The sequence below is a fragment of the Phyllostomus discolor genome, chromosome 1, assembly GCF_004126475.2.
Source record: "Phyllostomus discolor isolate MPI-MPIP mPhyDis1 chromosome 1, mPhyDis1.pri.v3, whole genome shotgun sequence".
In the NCBI taxonomy this organism is placed as follows: Eukaryota; Metazoa; Chordata; class Mammalia; order Chiroptera; family Phyllostomidae; genus Phyllostomus; species Phyllostomus discolor.
Genome location: NC_040903.2, coordinates 79,113,065 through 79,138,449, shown reverse-complemented (window position 1 = coordinate 79,138,449; position 25,385 = coordinate 79,113,065). Strand labels below are relative to the sequence as shown.

Genomic DNA, 25,385 nt, shown 5'->3' with positions numbered 1-25,385 from the left:
CTTTATTTTTGAAGTGAGTTTTTTGTAGACTATGTATAGTTGGGTCTTGCTTTTTAACAATCCAACTTCATGGAGTGTTTATAGCATTTATACTTATTGGATTATTGATGTGATGATGTTTAAATCTATCTTTTTGTTATTTTGTTCTTTATTCATCTCATCTATTTTTCCTCCCTTTTTTCAGCCTTCATTCGTATTGACTGTTTTTATATGTCCACTTTATCTCCTCTGTAGAGGTGTTAGCTTTAACTCTGTTTTTAGCATTTTTAAATTTAGCAGTTACTCTAAGGTTTACAGCATATATTGTTAATTTATTATAGTCTGTATGGTATAAGAACTTTACAGAGGCAGAGACAGTACACTTCCATGTCTTCCCTCTTAACCTCTGGGAAGTTTTTCCTACAGTTGACTGTTACACATGTTATAAATCCCACAGTGTATTACTGGCTTTAGAAAAGTAGCCAACTACCTTCTACAGAGATTTAAATAACAACAAAAAAATATTGTAGGTTGACCTATGCAGTTTCCATTTCCAGCATTATTTGAACAGATCTAGATTTCATTTCCTTCTGCCTAAAAGATTTCTGTTAATTTTTTTTTTTTTTTTTTTTTTTGCCATGGAGGGACTGCTGGCAGTCAATTCTCAGCTTTTGTGAGGCTAAAAAGTTTTATTTAGTCTTTGCTTTTCAAAAATATTTCCACTGAATATAAAATTCTAGGTTGGCAGTATTTTCCTTTTAATATTTAAAGATGTTCTCTAGCCCTGGCTGTGTGGGTGAGTGGACTGAGTACCAGCTTGCAAACCAAAGGATTGCTGGTTCAATTCTCAGTCAGGGCACATGCCTGGTTTGCAGGGCAGGTGCCCAGTAGGGGGTGTACGACAAGCAACTGCACATTGATGTTTCTCTCCCTCCCTCCCTTCCTTCCTCTCTGTCTAAAAATAAATAAACTTTAAAGATGTTCTCTGCTTTCTTCTTTCTTACATGATTTCTGGTAAGGAATTTGAAGTCATCCCTATCTTTAGTCCCCTGTGTGTGACTTGATTTTTTTCCTGGCTGCTTTTAAGACTTTCCCTGTGTCACTGGTTTTGAGCAATTCAATTGAGCAGTTTCCTTCATGTTATGTTAGAGATAACTGAGTTTTGGGGTTTGTGGGTTTATAGTTTTATCAAATTTGAATATTTCTTCATGCACTCTTTCTGGGACTCATTTGCTCCTCTTTTTTGGGGGGAAAGTTCAATCACATGTATATTAAGCTCTGTGCAGTTTCCCCAAGGTTAACTGATGCTCTTTCCATTTTTGAAATAATTTTTTCTATTTTGGAAAGTTTCTATTGCTATGTGGTCATGTGCACTAATCTTTTCTTCTGTCATTGATTCCATCCAGTGTATTTTTCATCTCACATATTGTAGCTTTCACTTTCCAGAAGTTCAATTTCAGCATTTTTTTCAACATTTCATGTTTCTTCTTAACTTTTAAATATCTGAAATACAGTTGAAATAATTCTTTTAGTATCCTTGTCCATACACTCAACATCTATGTCAATTTGGTTTGGTTTTGATTGATATTTCTCCTCTTGTGGGTCATACTTACCTACTTCTTGGCATGCCTGTTAATTTTTGATAGGATGTCGGACATCATAAATTTGACCTTGTTGGGTGCTGGATACATCTGTATTCCTGAAAATTCTTGTCTTTGTTCTACGTCAGATTACTCAGAAAGATCTTGATCCTCTTGGTTCTTCCTTTTAAGATTTGTTAGGTGGGCCCAAGGCAGTGCTCTCACAAATTATGCGATTTTCCATCTGGCTGGTGGGAAGAAGCACTGTTCCCTTGAATCCTTTTGGCTGGTTCTGTTTCTGGCTTTGGGTAGTTTCTGAATACAAACTGAAGCTTTCATCAGGTTATGCTGATTGGCACTCAGCTGAATCCTGGGGAGGATCTCTCTGGCGTCCTATCCTGTGAACTGCAGCTGCCTTTGTCTCCTCAGATTCTCAGCTCCATCTCCTCCACACAAAGAGCACCCTGGGCTTTGTCAGTTCCCCTGCCTGCACACTGGTCGAAAAATGCTCTGAGGCAGCAATCTGATGAAATCACAGGGTCAACACCTTGTCTCTCAGGGATCTCTGTTCCTTGCTACCTGGAGTCAGTGTCTTCCTTACATATTTGTCCATCCTTGGCCTGTTTCAGGGCAGACAGCAAATCCGGGTCCTACTGCTCCATCTTCACCAATAGAGGAAGTGTCTATTTCTAATACTTGTAATTTGTTCCCTCCCTCCTTATCTGTCAGCTGTATTTAGGTATAATTTAAATGCAATAAAATTTTTCCTTAAGTGTACAGGTTTATTTTGACAAATGTATCCAGTCAAGTAACCACTATCAGTCAAGACAAAAATTTTTCATCATCCCAAAAGTCCTGTCCTGCCATCTTGTAGTGATCTGATTTTTGTGCCTATGGTTTTGCCTCAATAAACTCACATGGTATGCGGACCTGTGTGTCTGGCTCCCTCACCCTGCACACTGTCCCCGAGATACAGCCATGCTGTTCCAGGAAGGAGCAGTCTGCTCCTTGCTATGAGCAAACAGCATTCCGATGCACAGACAGACCACAACCTGCCCATGCAGTCTCTGTTAAAGGATGCCAAGCAGTTCCTTGATGATTACGAACAAGGCTGCTGTGAACACGTGTGTAGGCCCCTTAGAGAACACACATTTTTATCTCTCTTGGGTACACATTCAGGACTGGATTGCTGGGTCATATGGTAAGTCCATGTTCAACTGTGCGAGAAACAGTGACGCTGCTCTGCAAGCAGCCGTGCCGTCCCGACAGTGAAGTCCAAGGCCCCAAACACGGCCCCCGTCCTCGCCAGCACTCGGGATCACTAGCCTGTCTCTTCTTTTTCTAACGGTCAGTGTTGTAGAAGCTTACCACATTTATTGATTTTGTTAAAGAAACACGTTTTAACTTGTTTATTTCCCCCATTCATGTACTTTTATTTCATTTGTTTCTACATTTATTTTTATTTTTTCTTCAAAGGCAGTGAAAATTCAGCTCCTTTGCTGGGTTGGACTGTGGTGGCCCACGCCATGAACTGGTAAACTGGTTAAAGAAATCTCTTTTACGGGGGGTCAGCAAACCCCTGAGCAAAACAAAAACAAAAACAGCCTGCCTGTTGCTGCAGTCTTCCAGGAACACAGCCACATCCATTCATTCACATACCGTCTGTTTCTGCTTCCGGCTCTGCCACCAGAGCTAAGTCTATGTGAACAGACCATGTGGGCTCCAGGCCCAAGCTATTTATTCTCTGGCCCTTCAGGAAAAAGTGCCACTGATCACTTCCGCTAGCATACAGAATGACATGAAATCATGGCTGCTTCTGTGGGTGCTGCTGAGGTTGAAGAACGAACCAGCTTAGATGCTTTTATTCTTGATTCAGGGCACAGGCTGAATTTTCTACAACTGATAAGGAATCACTCATCAGAGTGGCCTCATCAGAGTGGCTGCACTTCTCTTTCACTGTACGAGTTCCAAGATTTAAGGTTGATGGTAACTGTCGCTACTGATTTGATTCCACACAGATTCCCAATAAAGCTTTCCTCTTGCATAAATTAATCGTTATTTTACTATATAATAACAAAGTTACTGTGTCAAGTGGCTTGAAAGTTTTTTCCTAATAAAGCAAAAATCGAAACCTCTTTTAGAAAACAGAAGACCTCATTTTCCCTTCCTCCTGCTGCAGAGGAGGAGGCTAATTTTCCTGTAACAATGAAGTAAATTTCTAAACCTAATAAAACCAAAAGCCTTTCAGTTTATGCTTTGGAAAGAGTAAGTGTGGCTATAGGCAATGTCTTCTTCAGCAGAGGTTAATAAACAAGTGACACTTCTTAAGAGTACTAAGGGAAATTTATATTAAAGTTAATTAAACTCAGGAGTTATTAATTTGATCTTTCCAATGTCCACTGTTGTTATAAATTCAACCAACTGAAATTATTTTAGAGTCATTTTTAACAGCTAACAGGAGAGAGAAATGTCTCTCCTGCATGTAACAGTTCACACTTCTACATTTTTCTTCTGTGAGTCTACACTACACCAACAGTTCACGTAAAGTTAAAGTCATCCACACTGTTCTATGAGCCCATTCCTGAGCCTATGACATGGAACTCAAAGGCATAGTGTCAAAAGTAATTAATGTGGTAATTCCTGCCTCAAAATGGTAAATGGGTAAAACAAGTCACTCACTTTCCAAGATGTAAGAGTTGAAAAAACAGCTTCACAGGAATCTTCTCGATTTTCTATTTTTATATCCTTAGAATTGTCTATTTTAAATTTTCATATTTGCCCATTTGAGTGTCTGACAATGATATATTTGTCAGATTTCATGGTTTGTTGCTTCTATGAAACAAACACCAGGGTTTCCCATAATAGCACATGAGAGAAGGCATCACAGAGTCACCGCAGCACTCACTGCTCTGGGCCCTGCCCCAGACCCCCTGCAGGGACCGCAGATGGAAGCCCGCCTCTCACAGCACATCTTACACGGAGACGTGTGTCTGTTGAACTAGTCCATTTAGGCCACACAGAAGCAGCAGGTCTGGTTTTTAATGTTAAAAACAGAAGACAGGTTACTCTGCCTGCACACAGATTCATTTTGCAAATGCATACTTAGTTTACAAAGCTGTTAGCTTGTTGGATACTCACCTAACAAAGTTGCAAAATGCTAGATGTGTTCAAAGTGCTGCCATGCCTGGGCTCTACAGTCCACATGCAGGGACCGTTCTGTCCAACCGCTGCTTTATCACCCTGTTTTGTCCATTGGGAAGGCTCACTCCACGTCTCTGAGCCTCTGTTTCTCTCAGTGCACAATGAAATGGCTGAACTTACCCTGTGTGAGCTGTGGAAGTAGCTAACTAGATGATGCCTGGAACTGAAGGGTCTGATACACTTTTTTGTGTGTGTGTGTGAGTGTGAATGTCTTTAAAACGCAGTCCTGGATCTGCTGTCTGAGATGCCAACTCTGCTACAAGCCTGAAGAACTAAACCCCGAGTTTCACTCACAAGGAAGCAAGACAAATTATAACAAGGGGAACTCCCCCCTGAAAATGGGGAGGGATACGGAAGCACTGAAGAAGAGCATGTGTGTGTCACCCTGGCAGTCGGGATGATACGCGCAGGACACAGGAAAAAGAAAAAGATGCATGCAAGGCTGGCGCCAGTGATGAGGAAGGTGATTGGATAGCAGGGACATGACCTCTCATCTGCTTTCACTGCCCAGAGGGTTCTGGGGGGACCTTTAAAAGGAGAGCACGCAGGAACGCTGCTCTCTTGGATTCTCCCCTCCTTCTCGACCAAGGTGGGCTGGAGTTCCTGTGCCCAGACCTTGGGGGTTGGGTGACCTGGGAGAGTTTCCTGGGACCCCACCCTTAGTGTTCCAGGGTGGGCCTGGAATGCAGGCAAAGGGACTCAGGGAGGCTTCAGCTAGGAAACCCTGTGCCCCGCCCCCAAGTAGTAAGCCATGGCAGCTGCCTCCCACCCATGGCCCATGCCTCTGACATTGGCCAGTGAGCATGGCACCACTCCTCCAGGTGCCAATCAGTGTGTCTATTGCAAGGAGGAGGGTCACTGGAGAAAGGAGTGCCCAAAATTCAAAAGTGAAGGTAGGGATGGAAACCCTTGTCAAGAAATGCTAAAAAGGCAAGGGGAGTCTGATGACAAATGAGGAGGTCCAGGACCTCTGCTGGACATCTACTGGCCTACCACCATTTCCCCACAGGAGCCCCGGGTACAGTGGATGGTGGGGAACAAGCCAGCTGATTTTCTTGTAGATGCAGGAGCTACATACTCAGTGATGAATACCAGAGTAACCAAGGAAAGCTTGGATACATATAACAGTCATTGGAATGACTGGACAATTACAAAAGCAAGCGGACCTTCAACCCCTAGAATGTCAGCTTGGGAATCAAAATATCATACAGTGTTCTCTATATGCAAGACTGCCCAATTCTACTGCTGGACTAAGATTTACTTTACAAGTTGCACGCCCAAATAACTTTCTCCTGGACAGCAGCAATTGTGTGTAGAGGTCCCACTGGAACATGCTCTCCTGCTCCAGGCACTGCTGACTTGCCGGAAGGTCCTGGAGGTGAATTCTTCCCACCTCAGACCCATGAACAGGTCGACCAAACCATTGGGCTGATGGAATCTCAGGTAAAGCAGTTAACGTCTAACCCATAAAAGTTAACCTAAAACTGGGGACATGGATCCCACAGAAGCAGCAGTACCCCCTCAAAAAGGAGGCTTCAGGGGAGATTCGGCCAATATTACAGAAATTTTTAAAATCGGGACTAATCCGGTCGTGCCAGGCTCCCTGTAACACGCCCACTTTGCCAGTCTGGCTTCTACCCAATGCAGCTCCTGGTTTTAAGAAGTGTCATGGGGCTCCCATCACACCTGACTGCAGACTGACTTCTGTCTTGCTGATGTATTAACTAGTTGAAAAACTAAGTTTAAAAGACTTTCTCCCTAATTTAAAAGTGCAGACAGTGGTCACAGAAGGGGTTTTAAAATGACTCTTTCCCTCTAGAGCAGAAAGTTGCAGTTTGATGACTAAAAAGATACATTTGAGGATGGACTTGTTTCTGTAAAATTTGGTGATTTTCACATTGTCCTATATGTCATATTTTCAGAAAGTACTTTTATATATCTCAACAAAAATATGGAACCATTGCAGGAAGTTTGCCATCTGATTACAGAGTTTGTAAATGTTGTTAGGGTTGACTCAAGTGTTATTCTTCTTGCATTTCAAAACTTGCTTTTATCCTCTAAGGAGTGGAAAGTTTTGTCTTTATGTCTTGGGACAGAGGACAGGAAATACGAGTCTGAGAAACAAAGACGGTGTGTTATAGCAACAGAAGTTCAAATTCAGTGGTCTCAGCACATGCAGGTCCGGGGGGGAAGTGGGGTGTCAAGCCAGCCAAGAATGGGGGCATTGTGAGGCTCCTGGTCCATCCTGCACTGGGACTGCCTGCAAGTTCCGTCCTCGTCAGACCTGCAGGAGACCGCTGTTCCCAGCTCTCTCCCTCCAGGCAGAAGAGAGGTGCCGTCACTCTCATCACTGCCTGACACAGTAGGCCCTGGGTCTGATTTCCACAAAGCAGGACTTCTGAGTCTTGTGTGTCACACCCTGGGAATTGTGATCAGTCACTGCGCTTTAGGAGCTGAGAGGACTCGATTAGTAGAGGGAAGTGGGTAAACAGAGTATTACCTGTCCACGTACCAGGGGCGGCACCTGATGGTGGTGAGAGCAGGGCTCTGTCTGAAGTCAGGACCTCCAGTCTCAAACTGCAGCTCTCCACCGCCTGACTGTATGACCACGGCTAACTTAATCTTTCTGAGCCTCAGTTTCCTTGTCTGCAAATAGTAGAGAGTCACAGCAGTCCGTACCTGCCAGTGTCATTGTTGTGTTTAAGTGAAATGCTAAGCACGCTGCCTGGTATGTAAGAGGTCAATGGCTATGGGCTGCTATGTCCTTGTTGTTATCCGAGTGTCACCGGAGTAGCTGTCAGGAGCCCCATGGTCAGGGGCAGTGTGTGCTTATGGAATGATGATGAGAATGCTGGCGTCCGCAGCAACGGTAATAATGAGAAACTCACTGAGTGTTTACTACATGCGGGTCCTACGAGGCTCCCACTTTCTGAGTTTACGAGGGTGGAGGATGTGGGAGCTGAGTCAGCTGATGAGGCAGGTGAGTATAGATTCACAGTCCCCTATTTTGGCCCTTTTGGGGGAAGGTGTGAAAGCTGGTTTTGGCCTCTTGTGGTCTGTGCTCATGCCTGACTTTCTGCATGCTATTTGCATGGGTGGTGGCTGAGGCCCCTGTCCTAGATTGAGTCAGGTTCCTTGTCCCCCAACCACACTTCTTACTCTGGAAACTGCTTCTTAGACTTTGCTAAGCTGAGATAACAATCTACACCAGTATGCTGCAAGAACCATAATGAGACACCACTTCACACCAGTCAGAATGGCCATCATAAACAAATCAACAAACAAGTGCTGGTGAGCTTGTGGAGAGAAGGGAACCCTAGTGCACTGTTGGTGGGAATAAAGAATTTCCTAAAAAAACTAAAGATGGAACAGCCTTTTGAACCAGCAATTCTACTGCTGGGATTATAGCCTAAGAACCCTGAAACACCAGTTCGATAGAACCTATGCACCCCCATATTCACAGCAGTGTTATTCACAATAGCCAAGTGCTGGGAACAGCCTAAGTGCCCATCAGTAAATGAGTGGATCAAAAACTGTGGTACATTTACACAATGGAATACTACTCAGCAGAAAGAAAGAAGGGGCCCCTACCCTTCATGAGAGCATGGATGGAACTGGAGAGCATTATGCTAAGTGAAATAAGCCAGGCCGTGAAAGACAAATACCATATGATGTGAACCTAATCCACAAAACAAACAAGCAAGCAAAATATAACCAGAGAAACTGAAATAAAGAACAGTAGCCAGAGGGGAGGGGGAATGGAGGAGGGGGATAATGGGGGAAAGAAGGAGAAGGGTTGTCAAGGAACATGTACAAAGGACCCATGGACAAAGCCAAAGCGGTGGTAGGATTGAGTGTAGGAGGTGGAAGTGGGGGGGGCACGGGAGAGTGGTTGGGGAAAAATAGGAACAACTGTAGTTGAACAACAATAAAAAATAAATGAATTTAAAAAAGTGAAAAATTAAAAAAAAAAAGAGTTTTTAAAACAGGTAGTACCTAAGCTCTGGCTGGTATGGCTCAATGGATTGAGTGCTGGCCTGTGAACCAAAGGGTCACAGGTTTGAGGGACAGGTCACAGGGCCAGCCAGGGCACATGCCTGGGTTGCTGGCCATGTCCTTAATGCAGGATGTGCAAGAGACAACCACACACTGATGTTTCTCTCCCTCTCTTCCACCCTCCTTTCCCTCTCTCTAAAAATAAATAAATAAAATCTTAAAAAAAAATAAAAAACAGGCAGTACCTGAGTATTCAGGCAGGGGTCGTGATCTCTTTTTCCTTAGGTCATCATATTTAAAATGACGACAGCTAACACAACAATTGCCATCTAGTACAAATGAATCAAAATAACACCTATATATATATATTTTTGGTCAGATTGGCAAAAGACACATTTTTTTTGTGGGCTACAGAATTTTAGTAATTAGTTTATGTGTGCCATGAGATGAAAAAGGTTGAAAATTACTGGTCTGGAGCTTTTGCTACATAGTCTTACTGCACAGGACTCGTTTATACGTCCTGCTGACTGAAGACTGCCCACGTGACTTCTGTGTACTCACCAGGCCACAGCATGGCAGTTAGTCATTGTCACACAGCCTTCCGTTCGCTGGTAGTTAACATGCCACATAGAGAAGAAACAGCATCATGTGACAGCAGTGCCTTCTAAACTTGATCAGTATGGATAGGCAGTTTAAAAAGTAATTGTAACGTGTTCCACAGTGCCGTGAATGTTAACTATTCTGGGCTTGGGTGGAGGGAGGTGGGTTCAGAGATGTAGATCCTTCATAGAAAGTTTTCCATTTCCCTGAGACTAAAGATTTCAGATGACTACAAATATCAAGTGGGTAGATAATAAAAAATAAGAACTCTTGCGTTCTCTGAATCATGAAATTTTAATTTAGAAGATAACTACCTATTGTTTTTAGCTCATGCTAAAACAATGATGGCATTCTTTTAAAACCAGTCACAATCCTGACCTGACCAGTGTGGTTCTGTTGGAGCGTAATCCGGTGAACCAAAAGGTCGCAGGTGTGATTCCCAGTCAGGGCTTGTACGAGAGGAAAGTGATGGATGTTTCTCTCTCATATCAATGTTTCTCTCCCTCTCTCCCTACTCCTCTCTTTAAAATCAGTAAGCATGTCCTTGGGTAAGGATAAAAATAAAATCAATCACCACCCTAAAAACTTATATTCTTTCCTTTCTTCTTCCCTACCTCCTTGGGCTCCTACTCAAAGGAGTTGTCTCTTCATAATCTAAATTTAGTAAAACACTGGTTTTCCCTCAGAAGTCAATACTCACTTCCTAGGAAGGAGTATTCCTGCCATTTGCAAAGACTGAGCAGTATTTTTCAGCATAGAGCCTGTGGCAGTCAGGAAGTCCCTGCAGTGATGAGTCTTTGGGGAAAATAAAGCTGAGGTCAAAGACAATGGACACAAGGGCAGACACAAAGTGTTAAGGGAGGAAGGAGGCCAGCCTGCTACTCAATGAACAGCTACTGTTCCAGGCTAATACTTAAGTCATGATAGTGAACTTGAGCTACAAAGTGAACAGGTATCAAAGGGAAATTGACAATCAGTAAGAAATATATGCACAGGAAAGTTGTGAGATGTTTCCAACGAGACAAGAATCAGCTTCCAAATATGAGAAACAAACTTCAGAGCTTCAAACCACACAGCTCTTCAAGAAAGCAAAGCTGGTCTCCAATTTCTAACAGTGGTGGGAGGCAGTGGGGACATTTCGCTGGGAGGGGAGAGAGTACAGGGAGCTGCAGACAACCCAGGAGAAGCTAAAGAAAGTGTGAGCTGAGACAGCTGCAAAGGCCTGGGCCCGGTACCTCCAGGAGAAAGCCTTACTGGAGAGGCAACTGAGCGAGCCAGCTGTGAGCATGCTGGGGCAGAGGGAAGAAAAGGAGCTGAAATGGAAGGGCCAGGCCTTGGAGGTGGCAGCAAAGAGGCATGCTGCTCAGCTGTGCTGCCTCTGAACAGAGAGCCTGACGCACACAGCGTCCCTCCAGCAGTCCCAGCAGCACCGGGAAGAAAAGACCCTCTACCCCTGGTTAGAAATTGTGAAGCAAAATGGGAGGGAGATGGGGAGCACTGGGGGGTGGGGTGGGATGGGAATAAAAGACAGAAAACTGTACTTGAACAATAATTAAAATTTAAAAAATGTAAAAAAAAATTGCGGCCCTGGCTGGCGTGGCTCAGTGGATTGAGCGCAGACTGTGAACCAAAGCATCGCAGGTTCGGTTCCCAGTCAGGGCACATGCCTGGGTTGTAGGCCACGACCCCCAGTAACCGCACATTGATGTTTCTCTCTCTCTTTCTCCCTCCCTTCCCTCTCTAAAAATAAATAAATAAAATCTTAAAAAAAATTGCGAAGCAGGAGCAGGAGCAGGAAAGCAGTGGTCTTCAAAGAGCTCGTATGAGGACAGGCAGGAAAGGAGTCCAGGAAGACGTCACTGGCTGATGAGCCAGACCACCTGCTTGAAAGACCAGAATCTAGCCAGAGCTCACAGCCTGAGGTACCAGAACACCTGCACCACAGGCGGAGATCTCAGAGGAGCTCACAGGTCAATCAGTGCTCCAGGGTCTCGAAGAAGTTTCCAATAGGGAATTGAATAACAGCTGAACTGCTAGATATTTGTATTACGAGTTTCCCTTAATTCAGTTTTTCTTTCATTAGGTTCTGTTAATAAAGCAAATACTCCTCACATCTCCAGATCAGGTACCACCACTTGCCAAACATTCATATATGAAACCAGGGGTAGAGTTTGACTGCTGGAGGAGTGGGACTGTGAGTTTTCCCTGTTGCTAAGAACTCCTCTGCACACCTGCTAGAGGTGTGGGTGCTTAAACACTCCTGGAAGGTGGAAAGGAAATGGGTCTGGGAGGGAGATACACCATGGATCCCCTGTTTTCTGTAGCCCCCACTACAAAGACCACGGTGCCGCTGAGGTTCAGAGCACCTACCACTGGGACCACAATTCCACCGCCTTCTGGAACGCCCACCACAGCGACCACAGTGCAGCTGCGGTCAGAGGGGCCACCACGGGGACCAGGTCCCACTGCTTTAGGTAGCTCCCACCACTGGGACTGTGGTGTAGCTGAGGTCTGGGGCACCAACAACTGAGACTACGGTTCTATTTCCTCCTATAACTCCCTCCACCGTGACCATGGTGCAGGTGAGGTTCGGATCACCCACCACAAGACCACAGTTCCACTGCCTTGAGTAGCTCCCACCACTGGGAAGGTGGTGCAGTTGGGGTCCTGAGCACTCAGCATCAATCTCCGGGATTCCCCAGCATCTATGTTTGGGTGTTGGTGATTTCCCATCTGGTTATGTATGCTCTTGATTCTTGCTTTCTCTTTGCTTTTGCTTAATAAAATGCTTAGTTATTCACCTTTGACTTGGGGTTTTTATTGTCTGCAAATCGGAACCCCCAAATTAATGATCTCATATGTGCCCCTTAATGGCACATAAATTGGCATCATGAACAGGATCCGAGGACAATATGCCCTTTTTCTGTAAACCTTAAGTGAAATGTATGATTTGTGAAGTGCTGGGCTGGGAGGGTTTGCCGTTCTCTCAGGCTGCACAAAACTGGGCTAAGGGAACGGGTCCCTGTGAGGATGGGGGATGCCAGGTACAGACTGGGGAACTGCCCCAGTTAGTAGAATGCCTCCAGGCTGTGCCCATAGAGAAAGGAAAAGAAATGGTTGGCATCTGCCACAGCGGTTGGCTCATTCTAACTGCATATTGGAAGTGTCATGAAAGGGAAGAGCAGATCCTGCAGGAAAAACTTCAGCTCCTGTGAGAGCTCACAGAATTGCAGGAGAAACTTTCCCTGTTACAATGTCAAAATTTTATTCTGGGAGATCAAGCCAGAAATTATCAGACAATGGCTGAAAAGACTGCAGCACGGTGTGCTCAGTACAAACACAAGAAGTGCTGGGACAAGGTAAACAAAAAGAAAGTGCATGCCATGACTGCTTCTGTGCCACTTGATGGGGACCCTGATACATGGGGTGGGGACGTCTGGGATAAAATGGATGAGGAAGATGGTGGGGTGGTCTGTGCAGAACTGAAGGAGGAGCCGTCAAAACATCCTCCTCAGTTAGGAGCACGCCCTATCACACGTAGGGAAGAGGAACGACAGGGAAATCAGGTGATCAGCAAAGTTACTGTTGAGGATTTTACTCAACAAGAGATTACTGGTATTTTGGCCCAATTTACTCAATGAATGGGAGAGCCTTTGACTGCTTGGATGATTAGGATTGCTGATGCAAGAGCTGGAGGGGTGACTGGAGATCCCACGGATTGCATTAAATTTTGGGGTATAAGCTTTAACCTGTTTGTGCAAACACTTTTAGAGATCATAGTCAAGAAGGGGACAGTATCATTTCTCTGTTGGTCCTGGCTGCTCAAGGATGTGTTAAACATTACCCTATGGATACCAAATGGCCAAGTGGAGATAAGCCATGGTATACCCTTAGTGAGGGACTACAGAAATTAAGAGGAGGTGAAGAAAACAGCCATGATGATTGGGGAGGCAGAGACATATTATGAAACTGTAGTTGCTGCTCCCCATCGTAACATACTAGTTATAACTGCCCCTCCAGCACACAAGAACTTAATGATAACTTTTTTGGTGGGGGGAATTGGCAATCCCCTCAACGCTGTTTTAGATGAAATGGTCCAGTTAGAAGACACGGGGCACTGGAGTACCAGTAAAGATACTAATAACTCCAATAATAGATTGGGACCCAAACCTGTTGATAGAATGCTCCATATAGACATGTTCAGAGCACTCTTGAGAGCTGGGACAAAGTGGGAGGAAATAGATGGACTTCCCACTAATGATCTTTGGAAGTTATGCAAAGAAAAACACAGAAGAAGTGCAAACCACCAAGGATAAAAAGGAAACAGCAGGCCCTTCAGCTCTGCCAGCTACAGTTAGCCTTTATCCTGCCCTGAATCCCGATGCAACCATAGGGATCAGGCCAAGCCCCCGGGTCAGCTGCAGGAGTGAAAGAGGTGGGGAGAAGGGACTACCGAGCTCGTATCAATTTAACTATATATTGGAAAAATGGGTCTACTACTGTAGCCCATACCCTTATTGACACTGGGGTGGAGGCCTCTTTAATGTATGGTAAACCCCCAAAATTTAAACAAGGAACCCCGATTATAGTCATGAGGTTAAGAGGTACTGAAATTGCCCCTAGGTAAGTGATCCCTGATGGAACCCTGGGTAAAGCAGTTAACATCCAACCCATAAAAGTCAGCTTAAAAGAGGGGGTATGAATTTCACAGAAGATACAGTTCCCCAAAATGGAAGATTTAGAGGGGATTCTTCCCAGATTGCAGAAATTCTTAAAATTGGGATTAATCCAGCCATGCCAGTCTCCCTATAACACTCCCACTTTGCCAGTCAAAGGGCTTCACTCTGATGAATCTCAATTGCTACAGGATTTTCGAACTAGAAATGACATTGTGCAGGACACTCATCCTATGGTGCCCAACCCCTGTACTCTGTGGACCGTGGTGCCTGGAGATAGCCAGTGGTTTTCAGTCCTAGGCTTGAAGGATGCCTTTTTCTGCATCCCAATAGATGAACAGGCTCAGCTACTGTCTGCTAGCAGGACCCACAAACAAAAGCCACGCTCCAACACTGCTGGACTGTGCAGCCACATGGATTGAAGAACTCCCTGACTATTCTCAGGGAAGTATTAGCCAAGAACTTAAGGGATTTTCAATTGAGATCAGGAGTTCTGCAATATGTAGATGACATATTGATAACTAGCAATACCTACAAGGTCTGTTTGCTCAACACCGTCACAGTCCTAAATCATTTGGAAAAAAGGGGCATCTCCTCATAAGGCCCAGATTTGCAAACAGGAGGTGGTATATCTAGGATTTCAACTGAAACAGCACTAGGAACTTGACGGCAGATGAAAACAAGTCATTGTGACACTAAAAATCCCAGAAAACCAAAGGCATCTTCATGGGTTCTTAGGGATTACAGGGTTCTACCAAATTTGAATTCCAAACTTTGGACTCATAGCAAAACCACTGTACAATTTGATACCTTGAAGGAAAAGCTGGTTTTGGCTCCCACGCTAGGACTGCCCGATTCACAAAAGCCTTTCGATTTCTACGTTCATGAAAGGCAGGGGATTGGACTGGGTTTACTAACCCAGACTCTGGAAAACATTGCCAACCCATAGTCTATTCTCTCAGACAAGTTGGTCACATGAAAAAGGGATGGCCACTATGTCTTTGAGCAGTGGCAGCTACTTGTGACATCTTACAGGGAGGCGAGAAGTTCACTCTGAGAAAACCTACTATGGTATTTGTACCACACCAGGTGTGAACTCTACTGGAATAGAAAGGATGGCATTGGCTGACAATAGGGCACATGGGGAAATACCAGGCCATTCTGTTGGGCTACCCAGATGTTACCTTGCAGACTACTATAACTTTGAATTCAGCCACTCTGTTCCCAGATGTGAAGGAAAACTCAGCCCTCCATCATGACTGCTTGGAAATTATTGACCAAGTTAATTCTAGTAGGCTGGATCTACTGGACCAACCATGGTGGCACCTGACTGGGAGCTGTACACAGACAGGAGCTGCTTCATGGACAATAGCAAATGACAAGTCAGGTATGCAGTAGGCATCACAGACAAGGTAATGGAAGCCCAAGCCCTTGTGCCACGAACCTCAGCACAGAAGGCTGAACTGATGCCCTCAGGAGAGCATTAGTCCTGTTCCAGGGAAAGAAGATTGTCATCTACACAGACTCCAAATATGCCTTCAAGGTCGTCCATGCCCATGAAGCAATATGGAAGGAGAGAAGACTCTTAACCTCAGTGAACAAGGATGTTAAACATGCAGAGGAGATTTTACAATTGCTAGAGGCAGTGGAGCTACTCAACCAGGTTGCCATAGTGCACTGCCCAGGACACCAAAGTGACAGTTACCGAATGAGCCAGGGAATCCAAATTGCTGATAAAGCAGGCAGACAAGCAGCCAGAGGGCTGCCATGCTTAGAGGTTTTGATTCTCTGCTTGGACTTGTCAAAGTTTTATCTTCATTACACAGAAGGAGATGAGGAATGGGACCGTGAATGGGGATTCACTGGCATTGATCCCAATTCCATATGGAAGATCAGTACCCAGGGAATGGTGTTACTTCCCGAGGCTCTAGTGTATCCCATCCTCAAACATGAAGGGACCCACTATGGCAGGGATGGTTCGATGGACCTCATTAGGCCACATTTGATGATCCCCCATTTGCATAGGACCATTCAGAGGATTACACAAGCCTGTCAAGTATGTGCCAAAGACAATCCTAAAACACAACACATCCCAGCAAAAAACGGTAGAACAATATAAAGGGTTGTGCTCATTTCAAGACTGGCAAAGTAGACTTTACACAAATGCCTAAAACCAGAGGGAATTTCAAATTTTTATTAGTCTTTTTTTGTGGACACTTTTTTAGATGGGTAAAGATATACCCCACTAGATCTGAGAAGGTGACTGAGGTAGTGAAACTCCTACTTAAAGAAATAATTCCCAGGTTTGGACTCCCTCACAGCATTCAGAGTGACGATGGACCATCATTCACTTCAGAGATCTCCCAGAAAGTTGGACAGGTACAGCAAATAAGATGGAAACTACATGCATTTTGGAGACCTCAAATATGGGAAAGGCTGAGAAAATAAATCACACAATAAAGAAGATTGTGGTCAGTCCCACTGTTAAAAAGAACAAGAACTGAAAGTGAGTTATGGATATTCCTGAGTAGGAAAGTCTATGAAGATTGCAGAAGTTATGTAGACAGTTGTAATGCATATACAAGCCACGGGAGGGAGGGAAGGAGGGAGAGAGAGACAGAGAGACAGAGAGAGAGACAGAGAGAGAGAGAGAGAGAGAGAGAGAGAGAGAGAGAGAGAGAGAGAGAGAGAAAGAAAGAAAGAAAGAAAGAAAGAAAGAAAGAAGAAAGAAAGAAAGAAGAAAGAAAGAAGGAAAGGGAAAGAAGGAAGAAAGGGAAGGAAGGAAGAAGGAAGGAAGGGAGGAAGAAGGAAGGAAGGAAAGGAGGAAGAAAAGAAAAAAAATGGTTTCTGAAGGTTGTAGAGGCAATAGAAGGGTGTGGAATTTTTTTTGAAAGAGAAGAAACCTCAGTGCTTGGACTGAGTTATTCTTTGCTTTAGGTTTTGCTTTATGTCTTGCTTTCTGATCTTTTGGGGACTTTGGGAACTTAACCATTTTGTTTACACAGGGAATCCTGTCTGTGCCCTTTGGGGGTTTGTGCCATTTGGATCCAAGAAAGGTCATCTGGTGCCAGGTAGAGGCAGCTGGGGTGAGAGAGGATGTCTCTGACATGAGACTGGTTGATGAAAGGTCCCGTCTCTGCCAGGAGACCAGCGGATGGACTGGTAGGTGAGAGAGTACCTCTACCATTGGGGCTTCGTGCCATTGGCGCCGGATAGAATCCAGATGGGGTGAGAACATACCTCTGCCATTTTGGGCCTCGTGCCATATGGACCTAGGAAAGGTGGTCTGGTGCCAGTTAGAATGAGCTGAGGTGAGAGAATGTCTCTATCATTGGGGCTTCATGCCATTTGGGCCCTGAGAAAGGTTGCCTGTGTGGCCAGTTAGTGTGACTGGTTGGTGGGAGACAAGATACTAAGGCAAGTTTTAGTTTCCTCTTATTTTCTTTTTGAACTCTGATTTTTGCTTTGGATTTTTTATTTTGTTTCTGCTTTAAAAAGAAATTTGAGGATCCTAAGGGTTAAAACTTCACATTAGGTTAAGAGGAAAAGTAATGGAAGATATAAGCAAGGCATGGAAACACACTTTTGGTGGATATTGGAAACACAAGGATTTCCTTTTTGCTTTGTATTTTTCTCCCTACCTGATTCCTCTAGAATCTGTCATTCTTAATAAGTGAGTAATGATATAAAATGTCCTTTGCATGAAAACCAGTAAGACTGATGTCAAACTATGGTTTTAATAACCAAGACTTTGACTGGAATATCATGCCCGAAGGAGGAATGCATGGGCTCTGGGGTGTTACCAGAAAGCTGTGAGGAACTAAGATTGACTGTGGAAGCTGACAGAAGTCCACTGGAGAAATGTCCTGGTATCTTGCTTGGTTGTATGGTACATAGCAGCCTTTCTGGGGAAGGAACGAAGTATGCTTTCCTGAGAGATGGCAAGGAGGAACCATAAGACATTATGGGAACCTCAAGGCCTTGAAGAATACAAGTACTGCAGGCAAAGCCATATGACAGTTGTGGGGCGTGGCTTTTATGAAGGGCTAAGGGTCAATCTGAAGGTTCCTTGTGGAAGGGCCAGCAAAACAGACCTAAAAAACCTATGTGTTCAGTGCTGCTTTTGTTGTTTTTATGCAAACCATGAGGCAAAATTGAAAACTAACAGTCTTTTTGAGGTAATGAGGGTGATTTCAGGGATAGAAATCAGGTTTTAAGGGAAATCAAAATGCTCAGTTGTGATCATCAGACTTTAGTGCAGGGGCATCAAACTCATTTTCACCAGAGGCCACATCAGCCTCAATATTGCCTTCACAGGGCTGAATGTAATTTCAACTTCTTAACAGTTAAGGAGAAGTTACACTTACACACACTCCTAAAATTACTTCGGCCCTTTGAAGGCAACCATGAGGCTGATGTGGCCCCTGGTGAAAATGAGTTTGACACCCCTACTCCAGTGCAACTAGCTATCTTCAAAGTTTGTTTTCACTTGAGAATTGAACTGGTTTAACCTGACCATATCAAATTGTTGCTGCTTAGTATCATTCTAGCAAAGGCTTTGCAACTGAACATCTTCTCAAAGATGGTCTGGTGGACTCAGAAATGGTATAGGCCCCACTTGAGAAGCCCACCTGCATCACCACCTCCTGGGACTTAATCGTTTAGCTGGACTAAACATTTGAGTTGGTGAGGTATGGGGCAGCCTGTCAGTTTTGCTTCAAAACTGCTTTCTTTGCGGCCTTAATAGTTTGGACAGAAGAAAGGGCGTAGAAGTGTTAAAGGGAGGAATCTCAGGATATTCCCCTAAGGCTATTAAGCTGAATACAATAGGCAGTAAGGCTTCATACCAGCATGACATGCCTTGTACACCTATTTCCAAGGAAGCCATTTTTTTTTCCTGAATCAGGGACTGTAGAATTAGTCCCTACCTTTGTCATTTAGTTGTTATGGGTTTGATTGTGCCTTCTAACACTCTTGCCAAATTTGCCATCTCCAGAACACAACAGGATGCCAACTTGTCCAGTGATGCCATCCTTTGGACATCGCACATGCTGCTTTTCAGGGACAACCAACTGACCTGGACTTTGCAAGATCCTTCTGCCTCACATGGAGGCTCCCCTCCATCCAGACCCCCTTTGCTAGGGACCTCTGGACAAGCGAATAGGTAGGACTACATTCCTTGGTCAACAGGAAGCAGTCACAAAAGAACGAGACCTTCGTCCATCTGCCTTTGTAAGATTACAAGTGTCCAGAGTGTTAAAGGGGGTAATTGTAGTGGGGAAAACCCTCCCTGTCCCTAGGAATGGGTAGGGGTGGAGAAGTGCCAAAGATAGAGCATGGGTGCATCACCCCAGCAACCAGAATGATACATGTATGACAGAGGGAAAAAAAAGAGGCGTGCAAGCTGGCACCAAAACCTGGGAAGGTGATTGGATGGGCAGGATATACTGTCCCAACTGCTTCCACTGCCTGGGGTATCCTGGGGGAGACTTTTAATGAAGAGTGGGTGGGAATGCTGCCCTCTTAGATTCTCTATCCTCCTTCCCAGCTGACAGGGCCCTGGAGACTGGGTTGCCTGGGAGCATTTCTCAGGGCCCCTTCCCTGAGTGCTCCAGGGAAGGCTTGGAGTGCAACAAGCTCAGGTAAGAGGGGAGGGGCTGAGACTCAGGCCAGTAGACATGGGGAGGCTCAGGCCAGCAGACTCAGGGAGGTTAGGGTCAGCAAATTCCACATCCCTTTCCTAGCAAGGAGCTGCGGCAGCTGCCTCCTACCAGTGGACATGCCTCTGGCTCAGGCCAGCAAGCCCAGTGCCCCTTCTAAGACAGGAAGCCAAAGTGGCCACTGCCTGCCCATGGCCCATGCCAGTGTGGGCCAGTTGGCTATGCCCCAGTGCAGCTGGGGAGGGTCATTCTCCACTCCCCTCCCTGTGCGCTTTGGGCCTGACCAGGAGCACTGCAGGGGCTCAGAGCAAGCCCAGTAAAAAGGGGGTTGCAGGGTGGGGGAAGAGGAGATTTGGGCAGGCAGGTCCTGGGAAGCAATGTGGCTGGACAAAAACCCCCGCACCTTTCCCCTGCATGTGAAGCTCTGGTGGCCAGCCACCAACACCCTGCTTATTCTTCTGGTGGTGTTGGCAGTGGATGTGGGCATCAAGAAATTGTGTATATCTATAAGTAAATAAAAATTCCCTTTCTCTTTCCAGTGGACTCTGTCTTTAGAGTTATTGCCTGTGGACAGCAGTCAGGGGGATCCCACTAGTTCAATTACAAAATGATGCCGTGGGCTTTCATTAGCTGGAGATTCATACTGTGCTTCATTCTGGGGAAAATTCCATGCTGCCATGTACTTACTTCACACAGGAGGCTAGATTCTAGTCAGACAAATGTGCCTTATTTCTCTTCATGAGTCATGTCTGCACATACAGGAACTGCTTTCAGTACATCCATGAAATTAGTTCACTTTAACAAGTTACTGTGCGACTGTGGGAGATACTGAGTTCTCTGACAGTTTTTCACAGACCAGAGGGGATGGAAGTCTGTTATATAAGTATTTATCAAACGTGCTAGAAAGTATAAAGTGGGAGGGACAGAGGGCCAGGGGAAGTCAAAAGAAGGAAACACTTCCCACTGGAGGGACCTGGAATCCCTCCAGGTCCTGGAATAAGACCTGGAATCAGACCTGGAATAAGAAGCCATTCTTGCCACGTGAAGATGGTGGCGGCCCATTTCAGACTCAGAACAGAAGGAGTCAGGGTGCTCAGAATTGAAAACATGAAAGACTGTAAGGTAGACAATGTCATTTCATACCAAATTGTAGAGGGGAGTGAGAAAAGCTTGAGGCTGGACCATGAAAAGTCCATGGTGCCATAAATGAAGATTATTCTTACAAAAAAACCCCCAAACCCCCAAATCCCTTATTTATCTCTGTATAACTAAATTCTCATACATCAGATGTGTTTCATTCTTAGACAGTAAATCATGTCAGTTGTTTCACTCAGCTGTTCCCAGATAGCAGGGAACCCTTTAGACAGGAGTATACCCACGGACTCCACAAAACACTGTCCCTGAGACCACGGCCAGGAAACCCTACATCACTTGGGCACAGATCCACTTCCTGTGTGGACAGAGACACTTCCCTTCTGATAGGGCTGCCTCCACTGCAATCCTCAGAGCCAGACTGCAGCCCCGTTGAACAAGGATGACAAACAACCTGGCTGAGAAAACTGTTGTCAGAAACAACAGAGCTGCCCACTCACTGATGTCACATACGTCAGTAGCTGCGGTGCTCCACAGCAAAAACTGCATACATTTCTCAGTGCCTTTCAGTATTTAGGCACAGGATTTGGAATATTTTAGTCTTTCCTGCTTATTTTTTTTTGTACATAAAGGGATTAATGATGATTATTTCTGGGTAAAATGTTGGGTGTTAGTCAGCCCTACGTAAGTAGGAGATGTGGGATTTCTGCCATCAGACCTGGGCTATGCTCACTCTGTTTGTGTGGTACCATCATCACAGATTTTTAAATTTTTGCAAAAATGAATAGAAGCAAACATTTCCTTTACCAGCCTCAAGGCTATACACTTGCCCAAAATGTGCACCTTGTTTGCTTCAGGGAACTACGTTAAAAGTCACCTCCTAGAGAGTCCTCCATGGCCACCCTTTCTGAAATTGCCTCCCGTGTGTCCAAGCCATTCTTTACCCTCTCACTCTGTTTATTTTTGCTAAAGATATTTTACCCACTTATTCAAAAAAAATTATCTCTATATATTTATAGTCCATCTCACTAATGACGAGACGATATCCAATGAGGACAAGAACTTGTTGTATGCAACCATCTTTGGGAGCTTGAATGGAGAGACAGGGTGGGCAGGGAGCAGAGTTCGGGGGTAACTTGTGTTAACTGGTCTTGGTTCCAGCACCTGCTGTGAGTCAATTTTTACTGTTTTAACAAATTCGAGGAACAAACTCTGCAGCTGAGCTTGTCCTGGGTGAAGTTCTGGGAAGGGTCCGTGGGGAAACACTCCTACACGGTTCTCCTCTCCTTTGTTTCAGGCTGCTCTGGCCTGGCACAGTGATGGCCATGGCCTGGGCCTCATGTTAGGAGTCCAGAAAGGGAAAGGAATAATGAAGATACTTGGAAGTGGGCCAATAAAGAGAAACAAAGAGAATACTTTTTTTTTAGCCATGGTTAAGGCAAGACTATTGTAGGAGTGTGGCCTCACACCTATGCCACAGAAATGCAGCTATAATGGTTGTTCCTAAACTGCCAACCCTGCCTCATGTTTAAAATTCTTCCTACAGAAATTACTATCTACATACACAACACTAAGTCCTTCAAGAGACAGGATTTTTTTTTGCCATGATGAAACACTTGTCTAGTGTCTAATTTTAAAAAGCCCAACTTCTGAGGGCGGGACAACTGCAACACATATTCCAAAAGTTAAAATGTTCCAATAGAGTAAGTGCTACCAATGCTATTTATGAATACTGGTTACTGAGAAATGTAGACAAAAAAGGAAGGAAGGAAAGAAGACATGTGTACCAATCACATGCATTTAATTAAAAGATTACCTTCCAAATGTAGCTAAGCATCGGCCAAGGAAAGTAGGTTGAACTTGAGTGTGTGGTGCACACCTGCCATTAATAGTGACTGTCACCCCAGCACTGTTGACTGACATCAGCAAAACTCACCTGCAAGCAAATGGCCAGGTTCACTCTACAGCCAAACGAGGTACTAACAGCCCGTGGATGGAGGCCCAGGTCTTTGAAGAGTTTTGAGAAGGACTGGGTGAGTGCTATTCGAGGCCGTTCTTCTGCCACCACCACACAGGTCCTCACACGGGACAAGTCCAGTCCTCGTGCCTAGAAACAACAACAGCAGTAAGAGATCAGCCTTCCAAATGCTCAGTTGTGTGACCTCTTTAACCAGAGCCATCCACAACCAGAAACTCCACACAGATTTTCATTCCAGGGTCCAACGGCTCCATGCCATTAACTGAAACAGTCTAGAATGTCTGTGTAAAAAATACAATCAGCCCTGGCTGGCATAGCTCAGTGGATTGAGCGTGGGCTGTGAACCAAAGTGTCGCAAGTTCGATTCCCAGTCAGGGCACATGCCTGGGTTGCAGGCCATGACCTCCAGCAACCCCACATTGATGTTTTTTTCTCTCTCTCTTTCTCCCTCCTGTCTCTCTCTAAAAAATAAATAAATAGAATCTTAAAAAAATACAATCAATCACCCAGATAATGTGATTAGGGATGCTATTACAAAGATATTTTAAATAATGGCAAGAAGTGACAGCAAGAATGAAGAGTAGAAAGGTTGAGGTGAAAAGCTAGGCCCTGGACAAAACAAAGTTCGGGTTGGGGAAGAAGGGAAGCATTTGTAAAGACTACTATGGACATGGCTGCACCCGAACTAGAGAGAAATAGGAAAACCTATATTTAATGTGGTAATGGAAAACTCAAATGTTAGGACAACTTTTAAAAAGCAGCTTGCCTTTTATGTTCCATGAGACTTCACAGGTCAGAGATAAATGTTCATGAATAAAGGCATTTCTATTTCTAAGGTCCACACACCTCTGTCTGTGCCAAATTCAGTCAATGGAACAAAAGCACAAAACTCAGGAGGAGCAACCAAGTGAGTTCACACACTCTCCGCAGTAAGAGCTGGGGCCTACTAAGAGGTAGGGGTTGCGTCTGAACGTGAGTTGAGCTTGAGTGGTGGTGTCTCAAGGAGGACAATTGCCACACGCAAAGCCCTTCAGTCCCTCAAGCACCTGCAAGGTGGCGTTGGCACAGGGAGAGCTGACCAGGCTCCTGAACCAAGGGGGGCAACACACAAGATAATGTGACACTGAAATTTAGTCTATAAACATGGTTTTATATACACAGAGTCACACAGGGAACATTAAACCCTGGGCAAAACAAATGATACACACGTGAATGTTCTGGGAGACAGTGCAGCCTGGGGTTTGAGATGGTGGACCTGGAGCCAAAGATTCAAAATGTAGCCCCAAAATTCATTAAATGTAAGAACCTGGAAAGGGTGCTTAATTTCCCTGTAGCTTACATTTCTTCATTTTTAAAATGAAGACAGTAATTGTTTCTATTTTAGAGAGCTGTTATGAAGGTGAAATGAATCAAAATGTAAAGTGCTTAGAAATCACTTAATTATAATATTATTTCACTTTGGTTATTTATGCCCCTACAGGGAAATTTGATGAAATGTACTCATTCATTTCATAATGTAATATAGGTGAACATGAGTAATAATTATGTTTTATAAACTTCTTTTCCTGCATATATAACTTCAAGTAATTATACATTTATTTATGCAACTTAATTTCTAATTTATCTTGCATTTCATTTTCCTGCTCAACTCTAATCCATTAAGTTTGTAAAAAACATTCAGGGGAGGCAAGTGCTTTACTGTGTGTATGTACACACACACATGCAAGCATGCATACACACATGCTTAGTGGTCACTGGATATGTACCTAGCAACCCACACATCTGGGCACAGAAACAGTAAATAGGTAGAAATTAAAACAGGTGGTATGATTATTTCCTCCTTGTTCCTTGGATAAAGACTGCTTAATGTACCATGAAAATATGTCTATCAATTGTCCTTGGTTTACATGAAAGGAAATGCTGTTATTGTCATAAACACCAGTGTTCACTTAACTGTAAAAACAAATGTTGGTTAGGATCGCTCATGACCTACAAATCAGGGTGTTCAAGGTAAACAAAAAATGGGAGCTAAATCCAAACCTATGACTTGAATACCAGTGTCAGAATAACATGAACTGTGCTGAAGAACTGAATTCACCAACTAATTAAAAAGCAATTTAGGACCCTTCAAGTAGACCTAAAGGAATTCAAGACATCAATAACATGATTTGTACTCTTTGGTTGGGGCAGTGACAAAATATTCATGTTATAAAATGAGGTTTTCACATGAAAACAGGTTTGTCACCCCTGACATTTGTGAAGGGTTATTATTTTAACTTCACTAAACCCTTTTCATGCCCTTGGACACTGCTTTCCCAGGACACTGGGAATGTTCTGTAGGCACCGTGAGGGGTGAGGGTTGCTTACCTTGAGGGATTCTGTCTGGGAGCCTAGCCCCTTGGTACAAAGTTCCATCACCGAATAGGAGCAAAACGTATCCCGGACTTTGTACTGACTGACGGCCAGAAGCCACAAGGCAGGGTTGGTTTCCAGCTCAGAAGGCGGAATGAGAATGGACTGGTGCCCAGAGTACACGCTGCAGAGAGAAATGGAGAGGTCAGTGAGGGTGCAGAAGAGCATCCAACCTGTGCCTGGCAAAAGGCCTGTGCTCCACGTGCAAGAG

The 25,385-nt window shown here is 44.5% G+C and overlaps 1 protein-coding gene and 1 long non-coding RNA gene across 5 annotated transcripts in view; both read right to left on the bottom strand.

Moving 5' to 3' along the window:
- DIP2C (disco interacting protein 2 homolog C) overlaps positions 1–25,385 on the bottom strand; it is a 435,220-nt gene that overhangs the window by 35,928 nt on the left and 373,907 nt on the right. For all 4 annotated transcript variants that reach the window (XM_036025084.1, XM_028505417.2, XM_036025087.1 and 1 more), the window contains 2 exons: positions 25,130–25,298; positions 22,721–22,891 (listed from right to left, as the gene is read on the bottom strand). In XM_036025084.1, the coding sequence (XP_035880977.1) occupies positions 22,721–22,891; positions 25,130–25,298 (340 nt within the window). The remainder of the gene's footprint in view (positions 1–22,720; positions 22,892–25,129; positions 25,299–25,385) is intronic.
- Positions 16,914–19,787, bottom strand: LOC118500484. The gene is made up of 2 exons (XR_004903041.1): positions 18,485–19,787; positions 16,914–18,282 (listed from the first exon to the last, which is right to left on the bottom strand). It is a non-coding gene; the product is annotated as an uncharacterized LOC118500484 (long non-coding RNA).